Raw genomic sequence first — 22,401 nt, 5'->3', positions numbered from 1 at the left:
AGCTTTTTAAGGAGTTTAATTCTGCTGGCTTGTATAACTAATAGAGCTATAGATGCTGCATAAAGGCTTCTTCCTAGGCACTCCGGGGAGAAGGGCAATGTGGCTGTCCTTCGGGGATTTAAACTTGGAGTGACTTCGGTGGAAATAAAAACTGAAAGAGATGAAGCTGCATTTTGTGTTGGACGCCAGACAGCAGCTCAGTCCCACACAGCGCAATGGGATGGGGGGGAGAACAGCAAGGGGAGCAGTGAGAAAACTCGTGAGCTGGTGGCAGGACAGGTCACCTAGTCGTGTCCTGCTCAGAGTTGTGCCACTTGGCTCTCGGAGGAAAGGATTTGTATAGCGGTGCTATGTTCTGATGGAAAACCCCGCCAAGGTCGGGGATCTGCTCCTTGCCAGAGCAGGACCCGGGCTGCTTTTGCAGTCCCTGGGATTCAGCGCCTGGCTGACAGCGCCACCTAATGGCAGGAGCAGCACTCAGCTCAGGGTTTCGGGGCTTTTTGCGGCTTTCCGCTGAAGATTTCAACCTAGTCCGGTCTGCTCAGGCTACATCAACACTCGTCAGGGAAACCTGAAATCTGCAGTTTTGTCCTTCTGCTTGTCAGAGAGAATGCCAAGGCTATAAAACTGGTTAAAAAGTCAAGAAGTTATTATTACATTCTAATCATGAGTCGTTTGCTTTATCTGACTATTGCTTTATCTTTTTGGTCAACTATTGGTGCTTAAAAACAGGTAGTTTTATTGTCAAGCTAGTACAAAAACTCTTCTGCTAACGACGGTCTTCACATCACTCGGGCAGAATCCCCCAGGCTGGAACCCTCCTGGATCAGTTCAGTCCCAGCTGGAGCTCAGCGTGAAGAACTTCAGCTGTTGAGTGGGTGTCCTGTGAATTTTTAGGAAGGCCTTTGTAAACGGGAGTGAGGCTGTTGAATTAGGCAGTAATTCTGCTTTGACAGTCTAGCATGTCATTTGACTAAATGAGAATTAAGTTAAAAAATAGAAAATACTTCAAGAGAAATTCTTTAAAAAAACTTAGCTTCTTGAGTGGCAGTGATTATGTGCTTGCTTGCTCAAGCACATGAGGCTTGCATCAAATGAGGTGCATTACACTTAATAAACACAGCTTGCAGATGCTGCTGGGTACCATGAAACGTGTGCATTTCAGTTGGCTGCCTGATTATCGGAGTAGTTAATGCTTTTAATTTATGTATTTGTGTCCTGATGGTCAGCTCCTGCCCTAGCGCAGAGTTCCTGTGGTGCTGGTTGGCTTTGGATCAGACAGCAGTTAAGGAAAGCAGGGATTTACATGAGCTCTCCTGTGAGGCGGATTTCCTGTAGCTGTGCATGTGAGCCTTGAGGTGATGCTGGCCTCTTTGAGCAGCTGGCAGGGTTAACAGGAGGCAACAAAAAAGCAGTGTTGGTTTCACTTTGGTTTCCTGAGCATTGGGAAGTACTTTCTGTGTACTTGGTTGTTTCACTTGTGTACGTATTTCCTGCCTCCTTCCCTACCAGTGAAGAGAGAAAAAAACACCCTCACACTGGTAAGTGGGCTTGACTGTGTGGTTCCCAGTTCATGCCACTGTTGGTCTGAAAATGTTCCTAGTGGCACTGGTTGCAAGAGAATGATTAAGTGTGCTCTGCACATTGAGTGTGGTTGAAATAAAAACACTTCTCTAGGGCTGGTTGCTTGCACTGTCTGGGGCTCCAAGAAGGCTGTTGAGGCTAACTTGGAAAGTCAGGTGATTTTTCCAGTGTCTCTCAAGACTTTTCCTAAAGATTATATCTTATATTATAGAATGTGGGTTTAGGGAATTAATGTACCTTCACTTGATTCAGGTTTTTGAGTGACTAAGTACTTCAGGGTTGATGTCTTGATGCATAGTTCTGTGCATTATGAGTTCATTTGAATGTGAAAATGCTTTGCAAGAAGATAGTAAGGCTTCAATGGTTTTGTCACGAATACTTGGTGTGAAAGAAATGGGTTGAGGTGACTAATATTTAATTCCTGAGGTATTTGTTACTGGTCACTCAGTGACCCACACAGTCTTTGTTGCTCATCCTTAGAATGTAGTGATGCTGGCTAGAGGAATACCAAGGAACTCAAGTAGCAGCTTGGTTTTGCCCTTGTGTTCTCCAGGTGGCTTCTCCACGGTGTTCCTGGTGCGTACTTCCAGCGGGACGCGCTGTGCGCTGAAGCGAATGTGTGTGAATAACGTGCCAGACCTGAACGTCTGCAAGAGAGAAATCACCATTATGGTAAGGAGGCCATGGTCTGGAACTGGGGAACGTGTCAGTTTGGAGTGTGCACACATCAAATGCCTCTCCGCTGTCTCTAGGCACCTCTTGCTTTTGATCCTGTAGTCCTGATTTTCCACCAGTACTTACAGGAACTAATACTGGCTTTAGGGTTGGTGCATGATTGATTTCTGAAGGAGTTATTCAAATATGTGTTTGATACCTCAAATCAAATGTGTATATTCTGTTTCTGTAGCAAAAGGAATTTGTTCCAGTGGCAACTGAAAATTGCTCTTCATTTTCTCAGTACTGCAGTGTAATGTGCATTTTTTTTTTTTTTTTTCAGAAAGAGTTATCTGGGCACAAGAACATTGTGAGCTATTTGGACTGTGCTGTCAACTCACTGAGTGATAACGTGTGGGAGGTGCTCATCCTCATGGAGTACTGTCGAGGTAAGAGTCATCGCCTAGGTTTCCACAAGAAAATGTTTGTACTATCACCTGTGGCTTTACTTCAGACTTAATATAAGAGGTTAACATGTATGTCTCACAGCTGAGTAGTTTGTTTCACTTTCCTGTTGGTGCTGCTACCTCAGCACTGGGCAAAACGTCGAAGTTTCACAAAGCTTTGTAATTAAATATGGCTACAAACAGAGTCATTAATTCTCCTCGTATGAAATGCTGTTGTGCTCTTCTGCTGGTGGTGCTAAGCAACATGTACCTGGAACATAACCTGATAGGAAAGATCTGCAGATTTTCACCACTCTTCTCCCTCTGCTGTTTTTGTTTTCGCTGGCAACTTTGAAGATGCTTTACCTGACGGGTGATTTGGTGCAAATGGGTGTCGTAAAGTTAAGGTTGATAGTGCTGTCCATAAAGATGTTAGCCCTGTGTTCCTGCTTGACAATGTAACTTTTTGTTTGAAACCATTTGAAGTCAGGGACTGCCTGTTTTGGGGGATTTTATCCCCCCAGGTCCCATATATATGGAATAAACTTGCCAGTGAGTTAAACTTGTAAAGTTTGTCTGAAATGCAGGGAGACAAGATACTCGGCTCCTAGTGTGAGATGGTGTTTAACCCAGAAAATTGGTGGTACTGGAACAAGTGCTGCAAGTACCAAGTAAATACTTGAAGAAGCTGTCATATGGTCTGTACTGCTCCGTGAGTACATGGAGCTGAGGTCTGTGTGAGTTACATTTTCAGTAGAAGCAGTGAGGATTGCAGCTTGTGCAGTCTGTACCATAAGGAGCTGAAGACAACCTGAATGTGCATTTTGGGCAATGGAATAAGGAGGACTTGAAAACTAAGGGCCACATTTTTGGCCCTTAACCCTGCTTGTATGGGTGAATTTCTGTACCTTTGTGTGGGAGCTCAGTTCTGACTCCCTGCTGGTAGTATTGTATCCCTAGTGATCCTGGTAAATAGCCCTGAATGTCAACTGTCAGATTACTTGGCAGTGATCTTTAGCTTTCTTGTTCTAAACATCCTGTTTGCCAGCATGCCCACCAAGGCCCTGCTGCATCTCTGCAAGAATCCTGCTTCTCCTCTGTGTGCAGTGAGCATTGTGGTGGCAATCTTAAAGGAAACCTAGGAAAAGGAAAAGGGATGTCTTTTTCCTTGGAGGGTGAGTTTAGGGCTTTGGATACCTCCTTCCCTGGCTCCCCTTTCTTCCTCCTTTGTCTCCCAGAGAGACAGAGAGGGTGTCTAGAGATTGAGTTCATGAACTCAGTTGGCTGTCAGAGTTTGGATTATGGATCCTAATGCAAGAGCGAGTTTTGATGTGACAAATTGGCATGATGGATGTTTTTTTGTGTGTGCAGCAGTTGGTTTCAAGCACGTTTCAGTCACAGGGACTGGATTGTTTTAATTTGAGCCAATAATTTTTCTGTTTAGGGTGATACGAGAGTGTGCAGTTAGAAAAGCAGGTTTGTTCAAATGCAGTAACTGCAGAAAAGTTTAATGCATCATATTTGTGAACTTAATGCCTATAACTAAGTTTTAGTTCTGTATCTGATAGAATTGACTTGAAAGAAATTTCTCCTGTTTCTTTAGCTGGGCAAGTTGTGAACCAGATGAACCAGCGTCTGCAGACAGGTTTTACTGAGTCAGAAGTAATGAGAATATTTTGTGACACCTGTGAAGCTGTTGCCCGGTTACATCAGTGCAAAACACCTATAGTTCACCGGGATCTCAAGGTATGTACCTCACTGTAAGAAAATCCAGCCTAAAAGATGGAGTAACACTTAACCTGGAAAGTAATGCTTTTATATTTACCTACTTTTTGTGTGTTGGTTTTCTTTCAAGGTGGAGAATCTGTTGTTAAATGATAACGGGAACTACGTTCTCTGTGATTTTGGCAGTGCCACTAACAAATACCTGAACCCTCAAAAAGATGGTGTTAATATGGTTGAAGAAGAAATTAAAAAGTAAGTTTACTTTTAGGTGATCTGTCACAAGCAGTGACTGTGTTGCCGGGAAACTCCATGTATTGTAGTGTGGTGTGCGCGTGTCACTAATGAATTGAAATTAATGGCTGATCTTGAATTAATTTTTGCATAAATATAGTAAAAGACTGGAACTACTTGCTAAGATCTCCTCCATTTATTCACAGATTGTTTTTCAAAACTGAGATTCTTAAAAATTAAACTGTTGGGGAAAAGCATGCTGTTGTGCAAGTAAATTATTCTAAAATACATGTCTGGCTCCTGGCTGTTTTAGGAGTTGGATATTTTTAATTTGTGCTGTTTTAATGCTGCTAAGCAAATACTTGCTAAGATATCTTAAAGTGATGTAAATAAGCACTGCACTGGATTTATGTATAATCTCATTTGCAGATTATGGTCCATGTCCATTCTCCTAATGCTCATCAGAAAAATGTTTCAGCTTATCTTAGACGCACTCTTGAAAACATCTATTATTTTGGTTTTGCCCTCCTGGCCTAACTACTGCAGAGGGGTAAAGACAGGGTGATTGTTTTCTAGTCATGAAGCAATACAGGCTTTGTCCTGCTCTGGAGTATTTGAACTAACAGCTCAGCAGTTGTTTTGGGATGTTAGGGTTTTGAAGTCTGCATTCTGTGTGTTGCAGTGCGAGACAGGGAGAGCCCTTGTAGGACTTTGCAGTTACTCCCCCCAGGTGACTATGCACAGTCAGTCTGGCAGAGTCTGTGCTTTGGGAGAATAACACTAAAAGCAAATTTTATCTGGCTTCATACTTACTCTTGTGTGTGATAGTTCATACTGCTGCTCCAGGTATTCTTTGTGATGCTGCAAATGCAGTAGTCATGTGGATCATGCAAGACAATTCCAGGCACATGTCTGAAACTTGTGTGATTGGTGTGTGCAATTGTGTGCATGGCAGATGGGGAAAACAGCTGCTCAGTTCTGAGGCAAGATTTTTAGCTATGTCCTCTCTGTTTTGTTGCTAGGTACACTACACTGTCATACAGAGCTCCTGAGATGATAAATCTGTATGGAGGAAAGCCAATTACTACCAAGGCAGATATCTGGGTAAGCCAAAAATTGGACAGTATGATATATGGGACAGGTTAAGGAAGGGGGGATTCAAACCAGCATTGACTGACTGAAAAATTAATTATTGGAAAATGAAATACATTGGGCGGCTGTAGAACGCAGAACAGTAGAGATATCTGGAGTTACATTTTTGTAAATAAAATGAATCCCTTGTTTGAGCATCCGCTGTAGCCAGGGCACAGCGTCTTGGTAGTGCTGCCCTGTGGTAGCAAGGGCTTGCTCCCATCCCCTCACAGGGCTGTGTTTCTTTTACAGGCACTGGGCTGCTTGCTGTATAAGCTGTGCTTCTTTTCGCTGCCCTTTGGAGAGAGCCAGGTTGCCATTTGCGACGGAAGCTTTACTATCCCGGACGGCTCGCGGTACTCGCACAGCGTTCACTGCTTGATAAGTACGTACACAGGCACTGCAGCAGCTGCTCCACCTCAGCCAGCCCAGCACAGCAGGTGCTGCTCTGCACCCCTGGTGTAAGGACCTGCCACGCTCACCTGTGCCTCTCAACTCCCCAGGAGCGCTGTTCAAGCTCAGGGGACCTTGTGGTTTCTCTGGGATTCAAGGATGACTTTTTTTTTTCCCTTAGGTGTCCATAAATCCCAAAGGAATAGGGTGAATGCAAAGAGTGCTTCTATTAATTATTTAGCCTTATTTATTGATAGTTTTTGCTCTTACATGTGTATTTGCTGTGGAATGTCAGTCTGTTGACAGTATTTTCTTGCAACTTTCAGTTATGGATGTATTGACCACGTAGTTTATGGTTTTGTATAATAGGCAATACTAAATCCAAAGCACTTGTTTGAGTGCACGTTGATAATTGAGAAACAGCATTACAATAGTAAGCACTTGCCTTCTGCCAGTACTGACAAAATGAGATAAATTTTCAAATGACTTGAGTACTTTCCTCAGTCACAATGTTAGGTTTTTTTTTTTTTTGGAAGAGTATGGGTTTTAATCCTTTCTCCTAGGTATGAATGCAGATTTTTGAAAATTCAATGAATGGCTGTGTCAAGGTGAGCAGTGCTGGCGTGGAATGTGTGTGGGTGAGACAGAATGTCCTTACATAAACTTCCCTTCTTTCAATTTGGAGTGGAAGTCACAAAAAGCTGCACTTGGTGATAAAAGGTATTTCAGGGACTGTGGCTACATATCTACTCTTTTACAAGGCAGGGGCTGGGGAGGAACAAGCTGAACGTGCCCCACCCCATGAATTTAGCATTTCAGAATCAAGTGGCAGGAGTTACTTCAGTGAGTGTTCTTCCATGTCACAGTGCTGCAACTGAGTGCTGGAGTCTGTTATTTTGTTAAGTTTGTTAAAAATTAAACTTGCAGTGAAATGTACAGGACACAAAATAATGGCTTTGTACATAATTCTAGGATCTGTCTGAAATTGTTTTGTCAGCCTAAGGAGGATGTTTTGTAAAATGATGTGTAAGGTTGACTGTTCTGCTGAGCATTTGTGCAAGTGTAGTTCACTTTGCTCATCAAAGTGAGAAGTTATATTTTCATGGTGTGCTCATTTAATTCATCGCAGAACATGTTTTTAGAGGCTTAGATTTTTTTTAGAAAGTCTGTTTTATTGTATATTTAGGTTCTCTGGTTATCTAAGCAAGAGTGCCTGATTATGTATACTGTGTTATATTGGAGAGAGAAGCAAGTAACTTTGATTTCTTGGAAAAACACCAAACCTTTTAATTTGGCAAGCAGATGTTTGAGAGGGAGCTTCAAGAATTGTGTGTTTTGTCAGGGAAAGGTCCTTTTATTCATGCAACTGTATTTTTATATGCAAAATTGTTCATAATTGATCAAACCTTCAGACAGAAACCTTAGCATGATGTAGTAAGATCTGTCAATCTCGTTGTAGCTACACTGAATTTTGTATTAATCCTGTAAAATGTTAGTGCAGTGAGTTGATTTTGCCTTGTTTCTCTCTGCACTTACCAATTCCTGCTTGAGTTTTGCTCCGCTTTGCACAGCTGAGTGTCAGCATATCAAGCAGCATGCATGTTCTAAGATTGTTTTTGACCCTATAAACTATTTGACTTGTCAAAGAGTGTTTTTAAAAGATCCCCCAAACCCAATATAAGTGCAAATGACTCCTGTGGTGCTAAGCTGATTTGGTGGATTTGGCTGGATTTTTTCCTTGCTGGTAGCGTAGTGTCTCAACAGGCTTTTTGTGATCTAGCAGTGATAAGTCTTATCAATTTTTGCAGGATATATGCTTGAACCAGATCAAGAGCAGAGACCTGATATCTTTCAAGTATCTTACTTTGCCTTCAAAATTGCCAAAAAGGAGTGTCCAGTGTCTAATATCAATGTAAGTACTTTTGACTGCCTTCTGTGTTTTCAGTGTGTTACGTAGGTAGTACTGAGAAGTCTGTCAGATGAGCTGAGAGATTACACCAATTCTGTCATTTGCCTGGCTCCTAAATGTAACACAGAGCAGAGAACATGTCAGGCTGATGTTGTGTACATGCAGTATGAGCTCTGTATAAACAAAATATGTTAATTTTGTGGGCACAGCTTTGTGGACTGTATTGATACCAATACCTGGCTCAGGAGTTTAGCCATTAGTAATCTCTTAGTGCAATCAACATGAAATATGCAGATATTAACCTTACTGACAGTAGAAGGCTTCACCATTGTAAATGGAGTGTCGAGAGCATGTATGTTTGCTCTGGATAAACCCTTGACTTAGGCATCCTTAGCAACTGTGTTAGTGCACTTTCCAGTGAGCTGGAAAGCAAACAGAGCTTGAGTCAGCCTGCCTTCCTACCCCTGCTCCTTGGCAGTCTGAGCTTGGGCTACAAGATCACTTACTTCACAGACAGAATTACATCTGCAGTGCAATGGAATTTGGGGACCTTTAGCTAATGCTGAGTATTATAAAGTGGTTCTCAAGACAAGTATTAGGAAAAATCCATCTTAAAATTGAGTTTGCAACAGGTGTTGATTGAAGTAATCTGTCTTCAGAGACAGGTGAATTTTCTGAGATCCCTTTGAATTCCTTTTTTCCTTTATCATTGTAGAAGGAGGTTCTCAGTAAATCTGAGTGTTGCCTTTTGGAAACACAGATTAAAACTAGGAAGTCTTGAAGTACTTGATGATGAACTGTCTTTATTATTTGTGACCTGCTTTAGATCTGCATTCATCATGTGCATTTGTCATTCAAGATGATGGATTTCCTCCTTTGCCCCAAACTGCCATATTTGTTGTAAAACAGTGTAGGTGATATGGGATTCATTCAGGAATGTGATTGAGGTGGGGGTAAGGTAAAAGCCTATCAAAGATTTGGTGCTGCATGGTTTTCTGGAGTGTGTGTTCTGATGGAAGAGCAGAGTGTGGTGCAAACAGTTTGCTCCAAAGGCTGGGCTTTGCTTTAGAGCTTGAGGCTGAAGTAAGTGTGTGTGCAGTCACACAGAAGTACTTGGAGACCAGGTTGTACCTTACTGTTGATAGCTGACAGTGTAAATGAAGTGCAGCAGTTGATGAAAGAGTCAGACCAGTCATGTTCTGCTTCACTTCTGCAACGTGGTAACAGGATATAGAGATGCTGTTAAACTCTTATCTACAGCTATGAGTTCTGCATGAAGCCTTGTAATGTGCAGGTCTTGAATCCAAGTATTCCTCTTCAAGATGTAATCAATTTTTTTCTTTCAGGATTTTGTTTTTTAATTTATTCAAATTTGTTTTTCCCAAGAATTCTCCTGTCCCTTCAAGTCTTCCTGAGCCCATGACAGCTAGTGAGGCAGCTGCTAGAAAAAGCCAAATAAAAGCAAGGTGAGCAGAGGATGTGACTTTACTTCTCCTTTATCCTAATGTTGTTAAGCTAAATGCTTATTTAAATCTGTTTTCGTACGCTTGTTAATAAATGAAATATTACCTCAGTAGAAGTTACTAGGTAAACTGCATTTCTAAGAGCTTCAAGTCTGTTTGGATTCCACTCCTTTGCTTTTTTCAGTATATTGAGAATCCAGGGAGAGAAACTGGTGTTTTTATTTGCAGAAAAAGGAAACAATCATTAGAAATCAGTAGAAGTAGAAATAATTTGACCTAACACATAATGTTTTCCTTTCTCTCATTTCTTGTACATATGAACAGTAGTCTTCTTTCTAATTGTAGGGTTGTGGACTCATGCACAGAACTGGAGTTTTAGGAAACAATTTTTAAGATCCTTACATGCAGTGCAGAAGTCGAGTAGCACATGATTAAGACATAAGGCTATTAAGAGATATACTGTGTTAAATTTGAAGTAGGAATAGTTGTCTTTTCAACAAGTATCTTATATGGGAAAAATTGCCCTTTCAGAATAACAGATGCTGTTGGACCAACAGAAACCTCAATTGCACCACGACAAAGACCAAAGGCCAATTCGAGCACTGCCCCTTCTGGTGTGCTGACAATCCAGAGCTCAGCAACTCCTGTCAAAGTACAAGTTCCTGGGGAATTTGCTAATCGTGGGCAAAAAGGTAACTTACAGTCTAAGGATGGACCAAAATAAAGAAGCAACTGTGCCTCTGTTCTTCTTCATGCTTTATTAGAGAGAACATTTAAAACTCAGTTTTATCAGCCTTATTTTTTTATATACTGAAAACCAGATCTTCATTTCTGAAAGACTCTAAATGTGTGAGTTGTAAATTTGAGGTGCCACAAAAACTAAATGTGGAATGAGAAGTGAAAGTGTTTTTTCCTCGTGCTTTAACACTGGTTTTTGAATGAACTTGCCCACTGCAGACAGAAGTTGACACTTATTTTGAGTTGTGAATGTCACAGAAAGTACAGACCCCTTCTGTATCAAACTGGGTTTTTTGTAGTAGGAAAAACAGTCTTTTGAGAATATTCTCCTTGAGAAGTCATGACATAGCCTACAAATACCACCAACATATTGGTGCTATGACTGTATCATTTCTCTCCTGACTGACAGATTCATTCCACATGACACTATGGGTGCAGGAGGAATTGGAGGAGACCCAGTTGAGTGAAATGGGTTTTCACAAAATCCTTGTTTTTTCTCTCCTTCAGAGAGAGTTACGGCTCTGATAAATATTCACTTAAATAGTTGACATTTATACTTAGCACGCTTTCTAGTTGCGTTCCGTGCTTTTAAGTGTCTGCTGCAGAAGAGTAGTTTCAGGGATGGTATTGGAAAGTCTCAAAAGGCCACTGAGAATGTTTGTGTCCCAGATGTAAGTACTTTTTACTAGGTGGGATCCCTGTAACATACAGCTTGGAAAAGCTTTTTCTGTTAGGACAAGGAGCAGGTGCTTCATGGGCACTTCAGAATATTAAACACATGTGCAAGAGAAATTTACGGTAGCACCTGTCTCTTAAAAGGTGCAAAAGCAATGGAATGGTGAAATTAATCAGGTGTTCTGTTCAAGGGAGTTTGATGTATGAGCTAACAGTTTCCTGAGGGAAAAAAGTTCAACATAGGTCCGTGTTGAATGCGTACAAAGCTGTATGCTTTGGGGTAAGGGTTTGAGATCCTGCAGTGTGTAACTTAACTGTTAGTACAGCACAAGTCTGGAAGCCAGCTTGCTGTCATGAGACCACAGCAAGCTCCTAGCATCTTGCACATAGAAATGGTTCATTTGCAGGCCTGGAATTACTTTTAGAGAAGTCACCTTGGTATCTGCCAGCTGTGCTGGTTGCCAGAATGGGAAGAGAAGTTGGCAGTGTCAGCTAGAGGGAGAGCTCTGGCTGAAGCTGAGGAGTCGGATGTCAGTAGTGTTATCTGTCACAGGAACCACGCGACCAGGGAATGGACAAGATGTCTCACAGTCCCAAGGGACCACCCCACAGCAACACAGGGTCCTCCAGCAGCTGCAGCAGGGAGACTGGAGACTGCAGCAGCTGCACCACTTGCAGCACCAGCCCACCATGCAGGATGCTTATATCCAGCAGGTATGGGCAGATCTGTTAGACGAGTGTCTGAGGCTCATTCTGTGTGTTAACCCTTGGAGTCATGTGCCAGTTCAATACTTCTGTTCTTGCTGCCTGGAATTTTCCAGCTAAAAAAACTCCTGTCCCTTCTTACTATTGCTTTATCCCTTCACTGGCCTTGGAATGTTTGTTCTAAAAAGTTGCTCACCTTGTGCTGTGTTCTTGCAGTTTGACTCTGAATTCCATCTTGCTTTGCATCACCGCTGTGTGACTTCAAGGCTTTACCCATGTGTAAAGGAGCTCAGGATAAATGTTAGGAGTGATTATGGGTTATGATGCTGTGCTTGCAGTAGATGGTTGTACATGCACCAGTGCTGAATATGTAGTCTGATTTTTTGGGGTGGGTTTGTTTTGTTAAGACTTGTCTGGAATGTGGGGGAAGGAAAAAGGTTTCTAGCAGAATGGTTGAAGTGCAGTGACTGCATTGCGAGCTGCTTCTTGATGATATGATGATGAATTGAGAAATGCTGTGAAGTCATAGATGTGGTAGTCAGAAGAAACATTAACTGAAATACATGCTTATTTCTGAGGGGGCATCATTACTTTTTAAAGCTATTTTTTGTCTTTGCAGTATCAGCAAGCAGTGCACCAGCAGATGGTCCAGCAGCAGCTGTTGCTGCAATCTGTGTACCAACAGCAGCCTACCCAGTCACAGTATCCTGCCATGGTATGTCACAGAGATGGTACAGTCTTGAAATATGACCTGTGCTTGTAAATCTCTAGTGTAGATGCAGTAAGAGAAGGGCCTGGCTAGTTGTACTGAGCTATGGACATGCTAAATTGTGTGCAGTTTGGCATCTGAAGTAATAATGAGTTGGTGGGAAGTTAATCCAAACTAACTTGTCTGGAATTGCACTTGTGTATTAATAATAGCTTGAGATCTATCCCAATTTTCGTAAGGAGGTTGGTTTGAAATGCACTTGGTTAATGTTTGCAGTACTATCCACAGCAGCAGATACATGTTACACAACAAAGTGTGTAACAGTGATGTCCCATTCGTACTCAAAAAGCAAGAGAGCTAACTGCCATAGCCTGTTTTACAAAAACATGTGAGTGGTAATGTGCTGGAAAAGAGCTGTTGGAGCAGTTTCTCTGTGCCCGTGTATTGCGGAGGGTGCTGGGTGGTGTGTTTGGCTGTAAGAGTGCTCTGGTAACCCTGCCCTGATGTCCCCAGGTGCAGCAGTACCAGCAGGCTCTCCTGCAGCAGCAGGTGCTGGTTCAGCAGCGGGCACAGCAGGTGCAGTCCCCTGAATATATCACTTCTCCTCAAGACTTTGCACCAGCCTTAATCTCCTACCCCAGGTCACTCCCAGTGCGTGTAGGAACAGTGGCAGATCCTCCCTACCCTACAAACAGGTGAGAATTTGGGGCTTAATCCTGGTTTACATTACTAATTGTGGTTAGCACTGCCAAATCCTTTTCTTGGAACTTAATTGCTTTGGTAGTAAGAGATGACTTAGAGCAGTTGGACAGTGGGTGTTCACTGGTAAAAGATATTTTGGGAAGTGAGACAGTTTAACAGATAAGCCTGGTACACTTTCTTAAAGTATCTGTCTTCCAGTATTTCTTGTTCATGGGCATGCTCCAGGAACTGACTGCTAACCACTTGGCTTGGGATGGTCAGTAGCCTCTGTTGAATGAGGTTATGTGCATCTGAAAGGAGTTTGAAACACCCTGTTTAAAGCAGCTTTGTAGTTGACCTTGATGTGCTAAGGCTACCAATTCCTGTGCTCAGAGGTGTGACCTGAGTATGTAACATGACTGTACACCTAAGCAGTGGTCCTGGGACCTGCCCTTCCTTAATACATGGTAATAAATTATGACTTCTGCATTGATTCTTGTGAACAACAGTGTGTGTGACAAAAATCCCCTTTTTTTTCTGAGTTAAAAATGAGAAAACCTACACATCTGTCCAGTTTCACTGTTGTTAGGAACCAGGTTATATAATTGTACAGGTTCCTGTTAGGCTTCTTTTAAATTTGCCTTCAGATTTTTTGGGATGAGCTCTTAAAGCATGTGTGCTGCTTGTGTGTAGGACTTGGCATTATGAAGTATGTCTCAGATTTTGACCCTGATTACCAATCCTGTTTCTCTTTATTTGCTTCCTTGAACTGACTCTCCAGGTCAGGTATTCCTGATGCTGAGGCGATTGCCAGTTACCCAAAGCAGAACATCAGCAACCCACCCGATATGTCAGGTTGGAACCCGTTTGGAGAGGACAATTTTTCCAAGTTGACAGAGGAGGAGCTACTGGACAGAGAGTTTGACCTGCTAAGATCAAGTAAGGGACGCTTGAAGGCTTACTTTGCTTCCCAGTAAATGAGGGCTCTGTGGTTGCTCAGCAGTTCCAACACCTGCCTGCCCAAGGACCGTGCAGGCTGTGTACAGAACATTCTTTCTGAGCATTTGAGGGCACAGTTGGGCCTGTCTTCCTTTCCTTTTCCTTTTTGAAAACACATGCAATAGGAACTCACCGTCTGAAACTACTAGTTACTGGCTCAATTGCTGCAGATACAGTAGTACCTTAGCTCTCCTACACTGCTTGTGTCACCTTCATTGCCAAGAGGCTCTCAACAGCACAGGTATGGTGTCAGATGGGAAGAAAATCTTGGCTCCTTGCTTTATTCCTTTCCAGCTTTTTTTCTTGCACACCAGAGCAGAAGATTCTGTGGGTCTGATGTGTCCTTTGAAAATGCCTGAAAGAAAATTAATCTATTACATTATGTTAATGTTTTGTACTGTCCTTTTTTGAGTGGCTACATGTAAGGGCTGGTTTATTGTACTGATATGGCATTAGCTGAATAAACTTTTTCCTCGTGAAGTCAGTTATCTCCATGGTTTTTACTTGGAATTACTTTCTGTTCTTAATTGCTGAACACATGCTTGTTAGTTGCTCTTCCTATAACTGGTTTTATTGAGATCAGATTTATTAGTGGGACTTGGAAGATGTGACAGTGTTAAAAACCAGATTGTATATGCTTGGCTGTCTATCAGCAAGTTTCTTGCAATTAAAAGTACAGTAAAGTTGAATTTCGAGTAACTGAAAAAATACTTTTGCCTTCAGTTGAGTATTCTCTTACTGGATGTGCACATTACCTGTTAGTCCTTGAGGAAAGTGTCTGGGTGGGTTTGTTTGTGAAACTCTGGTTGTTAGTTTTCCCTTGTATCCTGTGGGGATGGAATCAGACTCCTGTTTTAGAGATGGGAATGTAACCTGCACACATTTTACTGTCAAATGTCTCTCTGGTAGCTGGGAAAAATGGCTTATGTACTAGCTGAAATGAAGCTTTCCTTCCAAGTTAAGGATTTGATTCAACAGTAGAATTGAGTGTGTGTAAACATGCTCCTTCCAAATGCAGCCCTTAATCCTTTGGAATAATGCACTTGTGGATCTGGAGCAGGTTAGTTTGTAAGGTCAGCACACCACCACCCACTTCCAGAATCTGGGACTGCTGAACTGCTGGCAGTACTTATGTAAGTTGGACAAGATTGATTTGGTTAAACTACAAGTTTTATACAAACGCAAGGCCCAAAGAAAATGGTAACCAAGGTACATTTTGGGCTCAACTCTTCAAGGTAATTCAGTGCACAGGAGAGCTGGGTGTGATAACACACTCGGTAGGCTGTATCTGAAAAGTCAGCTAAACCCAACAGCACAGCTGTGCTCAGTGGTAACCATCGTTAGGGGTTCTAGTCCCTCAGGAAGAGAAAATACAGAAATGACCCCAGATTAGTCCCTGGCCAGCAGCACATCACTAGATGGCAACCTTGTCTGTATGGATGGGCTGCCTTACAGCTGCTCTGAGCTCCTGGGCTTACTGTCCTTTAGAGGAGGGGCAGCACTGGTGGTGTGTGTCTGTGTGTGCATGTTTGTTACACATCACAGCCTTTAGAGACCTTTTCACTTGGCTTTCTGTTACCAAGGTGGTGTGCCAAAGACTCTGTGAGCATACTTGGCAGTGCTAATGCCTTTGGTGCAGTCAAAGCAGAAATAATTATACCTCATGTTGTCTACTGGTACTTTCTAAGACTTGGCTGGAATAATGAGAGATCAGGAGATCAACTGGAAAACTAAGTCTTGTACCTGTAAAATTGTCTTTAACTGTGTAAGACTTACTGGAATTTCCTTAGATATGTAGTAAGGCATTACCATCAGATTTCCTGTTTTGAGGGGCTTCATGTCAGTGTGTGCAGTGATGGGCACTGCTGGGGTGCTTAATAATTTCTCTTGTAAAAGGGGATCCTATTTCTAGGACAGAATGCATTACTTATACTTGGTGAGTGTTTTCCTAGTAGAATTAGGCTGGTTGCAGTAAAAGGTAATATGCAATTGGGTGCATTTCTGAACTGAGCACCTTTGTGGGGAGCTGTGTCACAGAGTGACAGATTGGAGCTCGTGGCTCTTGTTGGTTCTCTGTTGTTGGTGTTGCTGTGATCATCAGTTAGTGATGGGCCAGAAATGATATCTGGTGCTGCATTTCTGACAGCATTGTGAAGAAGTAGATTTCTTAAACGGCTCCTGTAACCACTTAATGATGTGCCCAGAACTGGGATCCAAAAAAGCAAGTGTGTTTCTCACTGGGAAAAGCCCCCCAGCCCAACTTTCCTAGCAGTGCACAAAGGCTCGGGATCACCCTGGTGGTCCAGCAGGGACAGATGTGGGTGCAGAGCCTTCCAGGCCCTCTGCCTGTCTCCTTGCAGTAGGATGGAGCTGTCCAAAACAGCTGTGCAGGCAAGAGCTGTGCTTCTTACAAGCCTTTCTTTGTCAAATCCCCTGCCAGGGAACATATTCCTCCCTCACCCTGTACAGTATGTATAGCTTTGCATAGGTCTAAGTCCTGCCGCTTTTATTTTATTTTACTTTATTTTTTGTTCTATTCCATTTTGTTTTTTACAGACAGGCTGGTGGACAGGAGAAAATCTTCAGATAAGAATGTGGAGCCACATGCTGCTCCACAGACAAGTCCTCCTGAAGATCCCTTTGGTTCAGTTCCTTTCATTTCTCAGCAAGGCAAGTTCAATCTGTGACATGATTACCTCGTAGCTCTATGCATACGTTCCTGTAGGTGTGTGCATCTGCTGAAGTATGCACAGCAGTTCAGTGACCAAAAAATGGCAAAGGGCTGTCCTGCCTCCTAACAGCACGTGGGCTGAAGGGATGTGTGGCTGTGTTCTTTACCTCCAATTAAAACCCCTTGTGCACCCAGCTCCTGCTGCCTGTGCAGCCTTGGTACAGTCTGGGTACGGGGTGGGCCAGTGCAGTGGGCATCACCTGAGCAGAACCACAAGTGCTTTTGCTGAAGGCAAGTACCTTGCTAAGTCCAAATTTTTCTACTTCCCTGTTGCCTGCTTCTGGCTCACACTGTTTCTGTAGTCCAGTTTTCCAGCCAAGTGAAGATAGTAAGCTTCTACGCGTTTAATGCACAGTTTTGGTACAAGCGGAGTCAAACATTTTGCATTTATGTGGAGAGGGTGGGTATTTATTACTGCTTTTCAGTTCAGCTTTGATTATGTTTACCTTGAATGGAAGGAAAAATAATGTGTTATGTGGGCATTGTGAGCAGGAAACATCCTGCAACTTAAGCAACAATTTTAACATTTGCTTGATCAGCACTTTAGTATTTATTTTGGTACTTCTGACAAAGTAAATCCTGTGTGGTAGTTGAAAGGTAAAAGGAGCATCAGTGACTTCTGGAGCCACTTACTTGAGTCTTGTTGCAAGTACTTGTGTGATAAAGGTGCCTTAGTATGACTTGTAATGAATGTTCTTATAGGATTTCAAAAACTCAGGTAACATGCCTTAAAATAAATCGGCTGGGGTCAACCTACGGTAGTATCTGTGTTTTCTTTCGCTTTTCACATCTTGCATTCTTGGAGATGCTCTGCTAGGGCTGCAAAGTGCTCACTGGTGTTCCAGTGCTCCACGTGCTGAAGGGTGGACAGGGTAACACTGTTCTGTAAAGCCTTTGAAAATCCCTCTGTGCCCTTGGCTGCTCCTGTCCCTAGAGCTGAAATCATTCTGCTTGCTTTTAGCACTGTGTTGTTAGTCTGTGGTTCTGTTTTGCTCTCTCAGGACAAGTTTGCTTCCTGTCACCTTGTTCGTGTTCAGTAGTTCAGTGCCATGTCAAAGCCATTTAAGTGAAGAAGGGTTTACTCTACAGGTGCTGTTGGGAAAGGTTCCACTGCCATCTTAATTCCAGAGGTTGCTTTGACTTATAGGTGAACCAGAATTCACATGCAAAATTAATAGGAATAGTTGACGCTTCAGTTAAGATGGGGACCATCAGGTACTCAGTCTCCTGCCAAGTATTCATACCCTTGTTTCCAGAGGTTATTTTATTGCTTTCCTCACCAGAGATCCTGGAAGTGTGTTTGATTGTTACTGGGTTTTGTAGATGGGTATAATATGGCTTTAGATTGTAACAGATGTCCTCACTGTGTTGTATCACTTGCGTTATTTTTGTTACTTGGAATCCGAGCTCTGATTCTTGACCAACTAGGGGGGGAAATAAAATTGTTGCTTCTATTAAGGGGAGCAGATATCCCCTGAAATTCAGTCATGATGGAAAAACCAGACTGTTTGAGACATGTTGAGCTGGTTGTGAACTGAGCTGTGGCACTGGCAAAAAAACGGGCATTTTTCAATAGCCTTTTTTTCCTGTGGACTTGGAACTGGCGTTTAAACAAGGGTAAATACAGTCTTGGTTTCAAGAAAGGGATTGTTATTTATGTGTTAACTGTGAATTGCACCTAGTAAACTAATCGGGTACAATAAATATTTTAATGTTAATCTTATAAAAACTGTTTTGTGTTCCCCACTGAGCTGTTCTTGGTCATGTCTTGAAAAGAGGTGTTGCAAGACAGCTAAGAAAAGGAGAAGGCTGTTGAACTTGGATGTAGTTAATTTCTTGCTGAGGGCTTTCTGGGGCAAACTTGACAAATGTCCCTCCCTAATATTTTGATTTATACTTAATGTTGCTGTGTGACATGTTCTTTCTGGTTTATTCCTTGAGATTGTAAAACCTGTAACTGAGAAGTAAACCCTTAATCAGGGCATCCAAGGGCAGGTGATTGCTGGGCAAGTGGAACAGAGATTTAATACCTGGAGTGCAATTCCAGTGTTTGAGAGAGACTCTTGGATCTTGTTAAAGCACAAGTTTGATTTTCTCACTGTAATGTGTCTCAGGCCAAATGGGGAGCATGTTAGCACTGTTTGCCCAGGGCTCTGGCCTCTGAGTTCTGACTTGTTGGGTTACAATGAGATGAAATGTTGACCTTATAAACACAGCATCTTTGAAGTAAATAAAATTGACTTTCTTGAAAAGTGCCAGTTGTTACTGAAGTTGTGTTCCACTGTACTGACCACAGTTGGTTGGGTTTCTTATGCTTGGTTTTCCTTGCTGTGGCATAGGTTTGATGTATAAACTGTGTATGTGGGCTGTGGCTGAGTTGAGTCATCCAGAGGATTCCTCCTGTTTTGGAGGCTTAAGGGTTCTCTGCTGAAAGCAGCTCTTCACTGGCTAATGAACTGACTCCTGTCACCTCCTGCGAGAGAGCAGCAAGATGATGAATGTGACGTGTCACCTTTCGACTCTCCAACATCGAGTGCTGGTATTCTGGCAAAGCAGGTGCCACCAGGTATGTTCATGTGTCTGGGAAGGTGAGACAAGGGAGCAGCAATTGGAAACCTTCGATCATCGCTGGCAGAGTCTGTGGGCTGCTGTCACATAGGATATTTCCTGTGGAGTTGAGAGGGCATTTCAGGCTGGCACCGCTGCAAGGATCACCAGGAGAAGGAACCTGGAACTGGATGGACTGTAGCTGCTTGTCTGTTAGACCTTCTGTGCTTGTTCTTGTCCGGTGGGAATGGAGAGCCAGCAGCACCACTTGTGTCCCATGGTGTGCAGAGAGGGAATGGGGTGTGAGAGGAGCTCACAGGTGTTGGGTTCCCCTCAGCCTGGAGAATAGGGAAGCACTGTGGGAACTCTGGGTGTCCCTCGCTCTTGGTGTGTTTCCTATTAAAAGCATTCTCACAAATGAACTTGCTACACACACTGCTTTATCCCTTAATTTTTGTGGACAGTAGTAATGCCCTAAGACCTGAGATGACTGGAAAAGAAACTTGGCCTGGGAAATAATTCCACTGCTTGATCTGATAGAAACAAACCCCACATTGCAAACTTCTTAATGAAAGAGAGAGAGGCCAGCACAATGAAGTAGCACTGGGGCACCCACGTGGAAAACAGATGCTGGTTCTGGAATGCCTGAACTGGATGGTGACAGTGGAAAAAACATCTCCTGTCATCAGCATCTTGGCTCTGCAGCCTGTTCTGTGTGCAGAAACTGAATAAAAACGAGTCCAGTTCTGTAGGAGCTTCCTTCTGACTTCCAGGCTTCCCACATTCTGTGACTTGGTGGTGTCTTCAGATGGTCGTTGCAGGTGTCTGTCTTGGAGCAAGAGGGGCTTTGTGGGGTGGTCTGTATTGTTCCAGCTGTGTGGATCTTGCAGCAAACCAGCTGGCTGTGTGCCAGACAGCAGTGCCATGGGAATCATCTGGAGCCTTGGACACATCCCTGAGAATCCCCTGCTGCAGTTGGTGCTGCTGGATGTGCACTGTGTCTCAGTGATGTCCTGGCAGGAGCAGACGTGGGGGATGATCATGCATTCAGTTGTTATTTGTGTATGGCTTCTGACAGCATTTCAAACCACTGCAAGTTCTGTACCAGGGACCCCTGGGCAGTCTGGGCCTTTAGGTGAGCCACAGCTTGCTAGAATTTAAGAAGTGATTAATACCAGACCAGAAGAAACAAAAAAGACTTGAGCCACCTTTAGAATTTGAAAAACACTCCTGCCAACAGTTCATGTTTCTTTGACAGCTGACGTTGACTGTTTAAAGATGCACAGACCTGTGCAGTGATCTGGCTGCTGTCAAGCATTTCAGGTTTAGGTAACTTGGCAGAGTAAGTTCTTGTCAGTATTTGTACTCATAGAAAGCTTTGCTGATGTTACTGTGTTCCTTGGCTGTGGTTTCAGTTATTCATACTGCTTGCTGAATGCAGGTTTGGGATATTTCCCTGTACCAAGATCATCTTAAACTTCAGCTCTTCTAGATAGCACTACCTAAGTAACCTCAAATTGTTCACCCCTCATAGGTATAAATGGTATGTCTGGGCTCTGCCATGGGTCTGTGTTCTCTCCAAAATTATCTGATTTTTTAAAAGTTTTTTCAAATCTTGCAGCAGCCATGGGCACGTTGCACTCTTTTTTTATAGTGCACTTTAATCTCTGGAGTAATTATTTAAAAGAAAGTCGGCAATAGCTGCCAGGCACAAGTGTGGTATTCTTCCATTTTTGTTGCTCTTGAAAATAGAGGTGATAAGACGTGTAAATCCATTACAGTGTTGAGCAGCTGCTGCCCTGTCTGTTGTCAGAGAACTGGTGCAGATTTAGTTGCAGCCTGCCGGTAATCCTTGGGCTGACATGTGGCAAATTGTTATGAAATGATGGTGGCAGTATGTTCCCAATTCCAAGAGAGCTTAAAGCTCTGGTGCCCCACTCTTGGGCTACCCCGGCATGTAATTACTGCAGTTGTTAGAGGGAATTCATCCTCTTATAATCCTGTGTCTCAAAAAAGAACATCAGGACAGAAAATTTCCTTGAAGATTGGGATCTTCTTATATGATTAAAGATGTTCCACCTGGCTCGCATTTGAGCAAAGAAAAATTGTTCCCTACAAGCTGCAAACCTGATTAGAAGTGTGGTAATCTGAGCAGCACATGGCAAACAGATGTTGCCACCAGTGTGCAGCAGCATTGCTGTAGAGATGTGTATCTGAACGTCTCTGCAGCTTGACAAGACTGCAAGAAATCAACATTACACATCACTTGAGTTGGGGGCTTTACCCTTTTGGGGAGTGTTTCTGTGTATAGTGCTAACTTCATTAGTAGTGAAACAGGGGCAAACTATTCCTATCTTAGTGTAAAACATGATAGTTCTAGAGAGATTTTTGGTTTTGATTCCTGTCTGGTGCAGTTTTATCCCTGTTCCCGGGCCTAACCTGAAGCCACTGCAGCTGCAAAGGAGGATGCAGAGATGGTTTGTTCACTCAGACTTGGCCAGATAGGGCTAAAAGTATGCAACATGAGTACCTTGGAGTAGTTTCTGCTTGGAGCAGGGGCTCTGGTTGTTTCTAAGCTCAACACACACAGAAGGAGAAAGGACGATACTAAAGGAAGATGTTTGCTCTTGCCTGACACACTCCAGTGTGGGAGCAGTGATGTCACCATTCTGGAAATACTCCTTGGAGTAAAAGTGTTTTCTTCAAACCCGCATATTGGGAGCAGTTGTTGTTCACAGTGTCATCTGCTGTGTGCCACCTGCTTTCCAGGTGACATTGTTGGTGGAGGGTCGTATGGGCTGGCTCTGCAACTCTGGTAATAGCGAGCTCTTAGTGGAGGTTTTGAGTTTCTAGTCACTGCTGGATAATTCCCAGCCTGTACTTAATACCTAAACACTGGTTTCCTGCTGCAATGAGCAAGTCACATTGGTAGCTCTGGCAAGGAGACTGAAGAAGGAGCAATCTGAGCTGAAGAGCTAGAAATTTGGAAACCTTTCTCAGAAACCACTGCTGTGTTTTGGACTGTGCTGTGATGGTGTTAGAATGGGAAAAAGTCTTCTTGCTGTGTCTTTGAGTGGCCT

The 22,401-nt window shown here is 43.0% G+C and overlaps 1 protein-coding gene across 4 annotated transcripts in view; it reads left to right on the top strand.

Annotated features, from left to right (window-relative positions):
* Positions 1 to 22,401, top strand: part of BMP2K (BMP2 inducible kinase) — a 44,732-nt gene that overhangs the window by 15,000 nt on the left and 7,331 nt on the right. For 3 of the 4 annotated variants that reach the window (XM_033059345.2, XM_033059346.2, XM_033059347.2), the window contains 14 exons: positions 2,138 to 2,256; positions 2,582 to 2,687; positions 4,288 to 4,430; positions 4,540 to 4,661; positions 5,663 to 5,744; positions 6,024 to 6,156; positions 7,973 to 8,076; positions 9,460 to 9,539; positions 10,068 to 10,228; positions 11,503 to 11,663; positions 12,274 to 12,369; positions 12,877 to 13,058; positions 13,826 to 13,983; positions 16,600 to 16,713. In XM_033059345.2, the coding sequence (XP_032915236.1) occupies positions 2,138 to 2,256; positions 2,582 to 2,687; positions 4,288 to 4,430; positions 4,540 to 4,661; positions 5,663 to 5,744; positions 6,024 to 6,156; positions 7,973 to 8,076; positions 9,460 to 9,539; positions 10,068 to 10,228; positions 11,503 to 11,663; positions 12,274 to 12,369; positions 12,877 to 13,058; positions 13,826 to 13,983; positions 16,600 to 16,713 (1,761 nt within the window). The remainder of the gene's footprint in view (positions 1 to 2,137; positions 2,257 to 2,581; positions 2,688 to 4,287; positions 4,431 to 4,539; positions 4,662 to 5,662; positions 5,745 to 6,023; positions 6,157 to 7,972; positions 8,077 to 9,459; positions 9,540 to 10,067; positions 10,229 to 11,502; positions 11,664 to 12,273; positions 12,370 to 12,876; positions 13,059 to 13,825; positions 13,984 to 16,599; positions 16,714 to 22,401) is intronic. The other variant, XM_033059348.2, reaches the window with a different exon arrangement.

This window comes from Catharus ustulatus, chromosome 5, assembly GCF_009819885.2.
Source record: "Catharus ustulatus isolate bCatUst1 chromosome 5, bCatUst1.pri.v2, whole genome shotgun sequence".
Taxonomy (NCBI): domain Eukaryota; kingdom Metazoa; phylum Chordata; class Aves; order Passeriformes; family Turdidae; genus Catharus; species Catharus ustulatus.
This window is presented reverse-complemented; position numbering and strand designations above follow the sequence as displayed.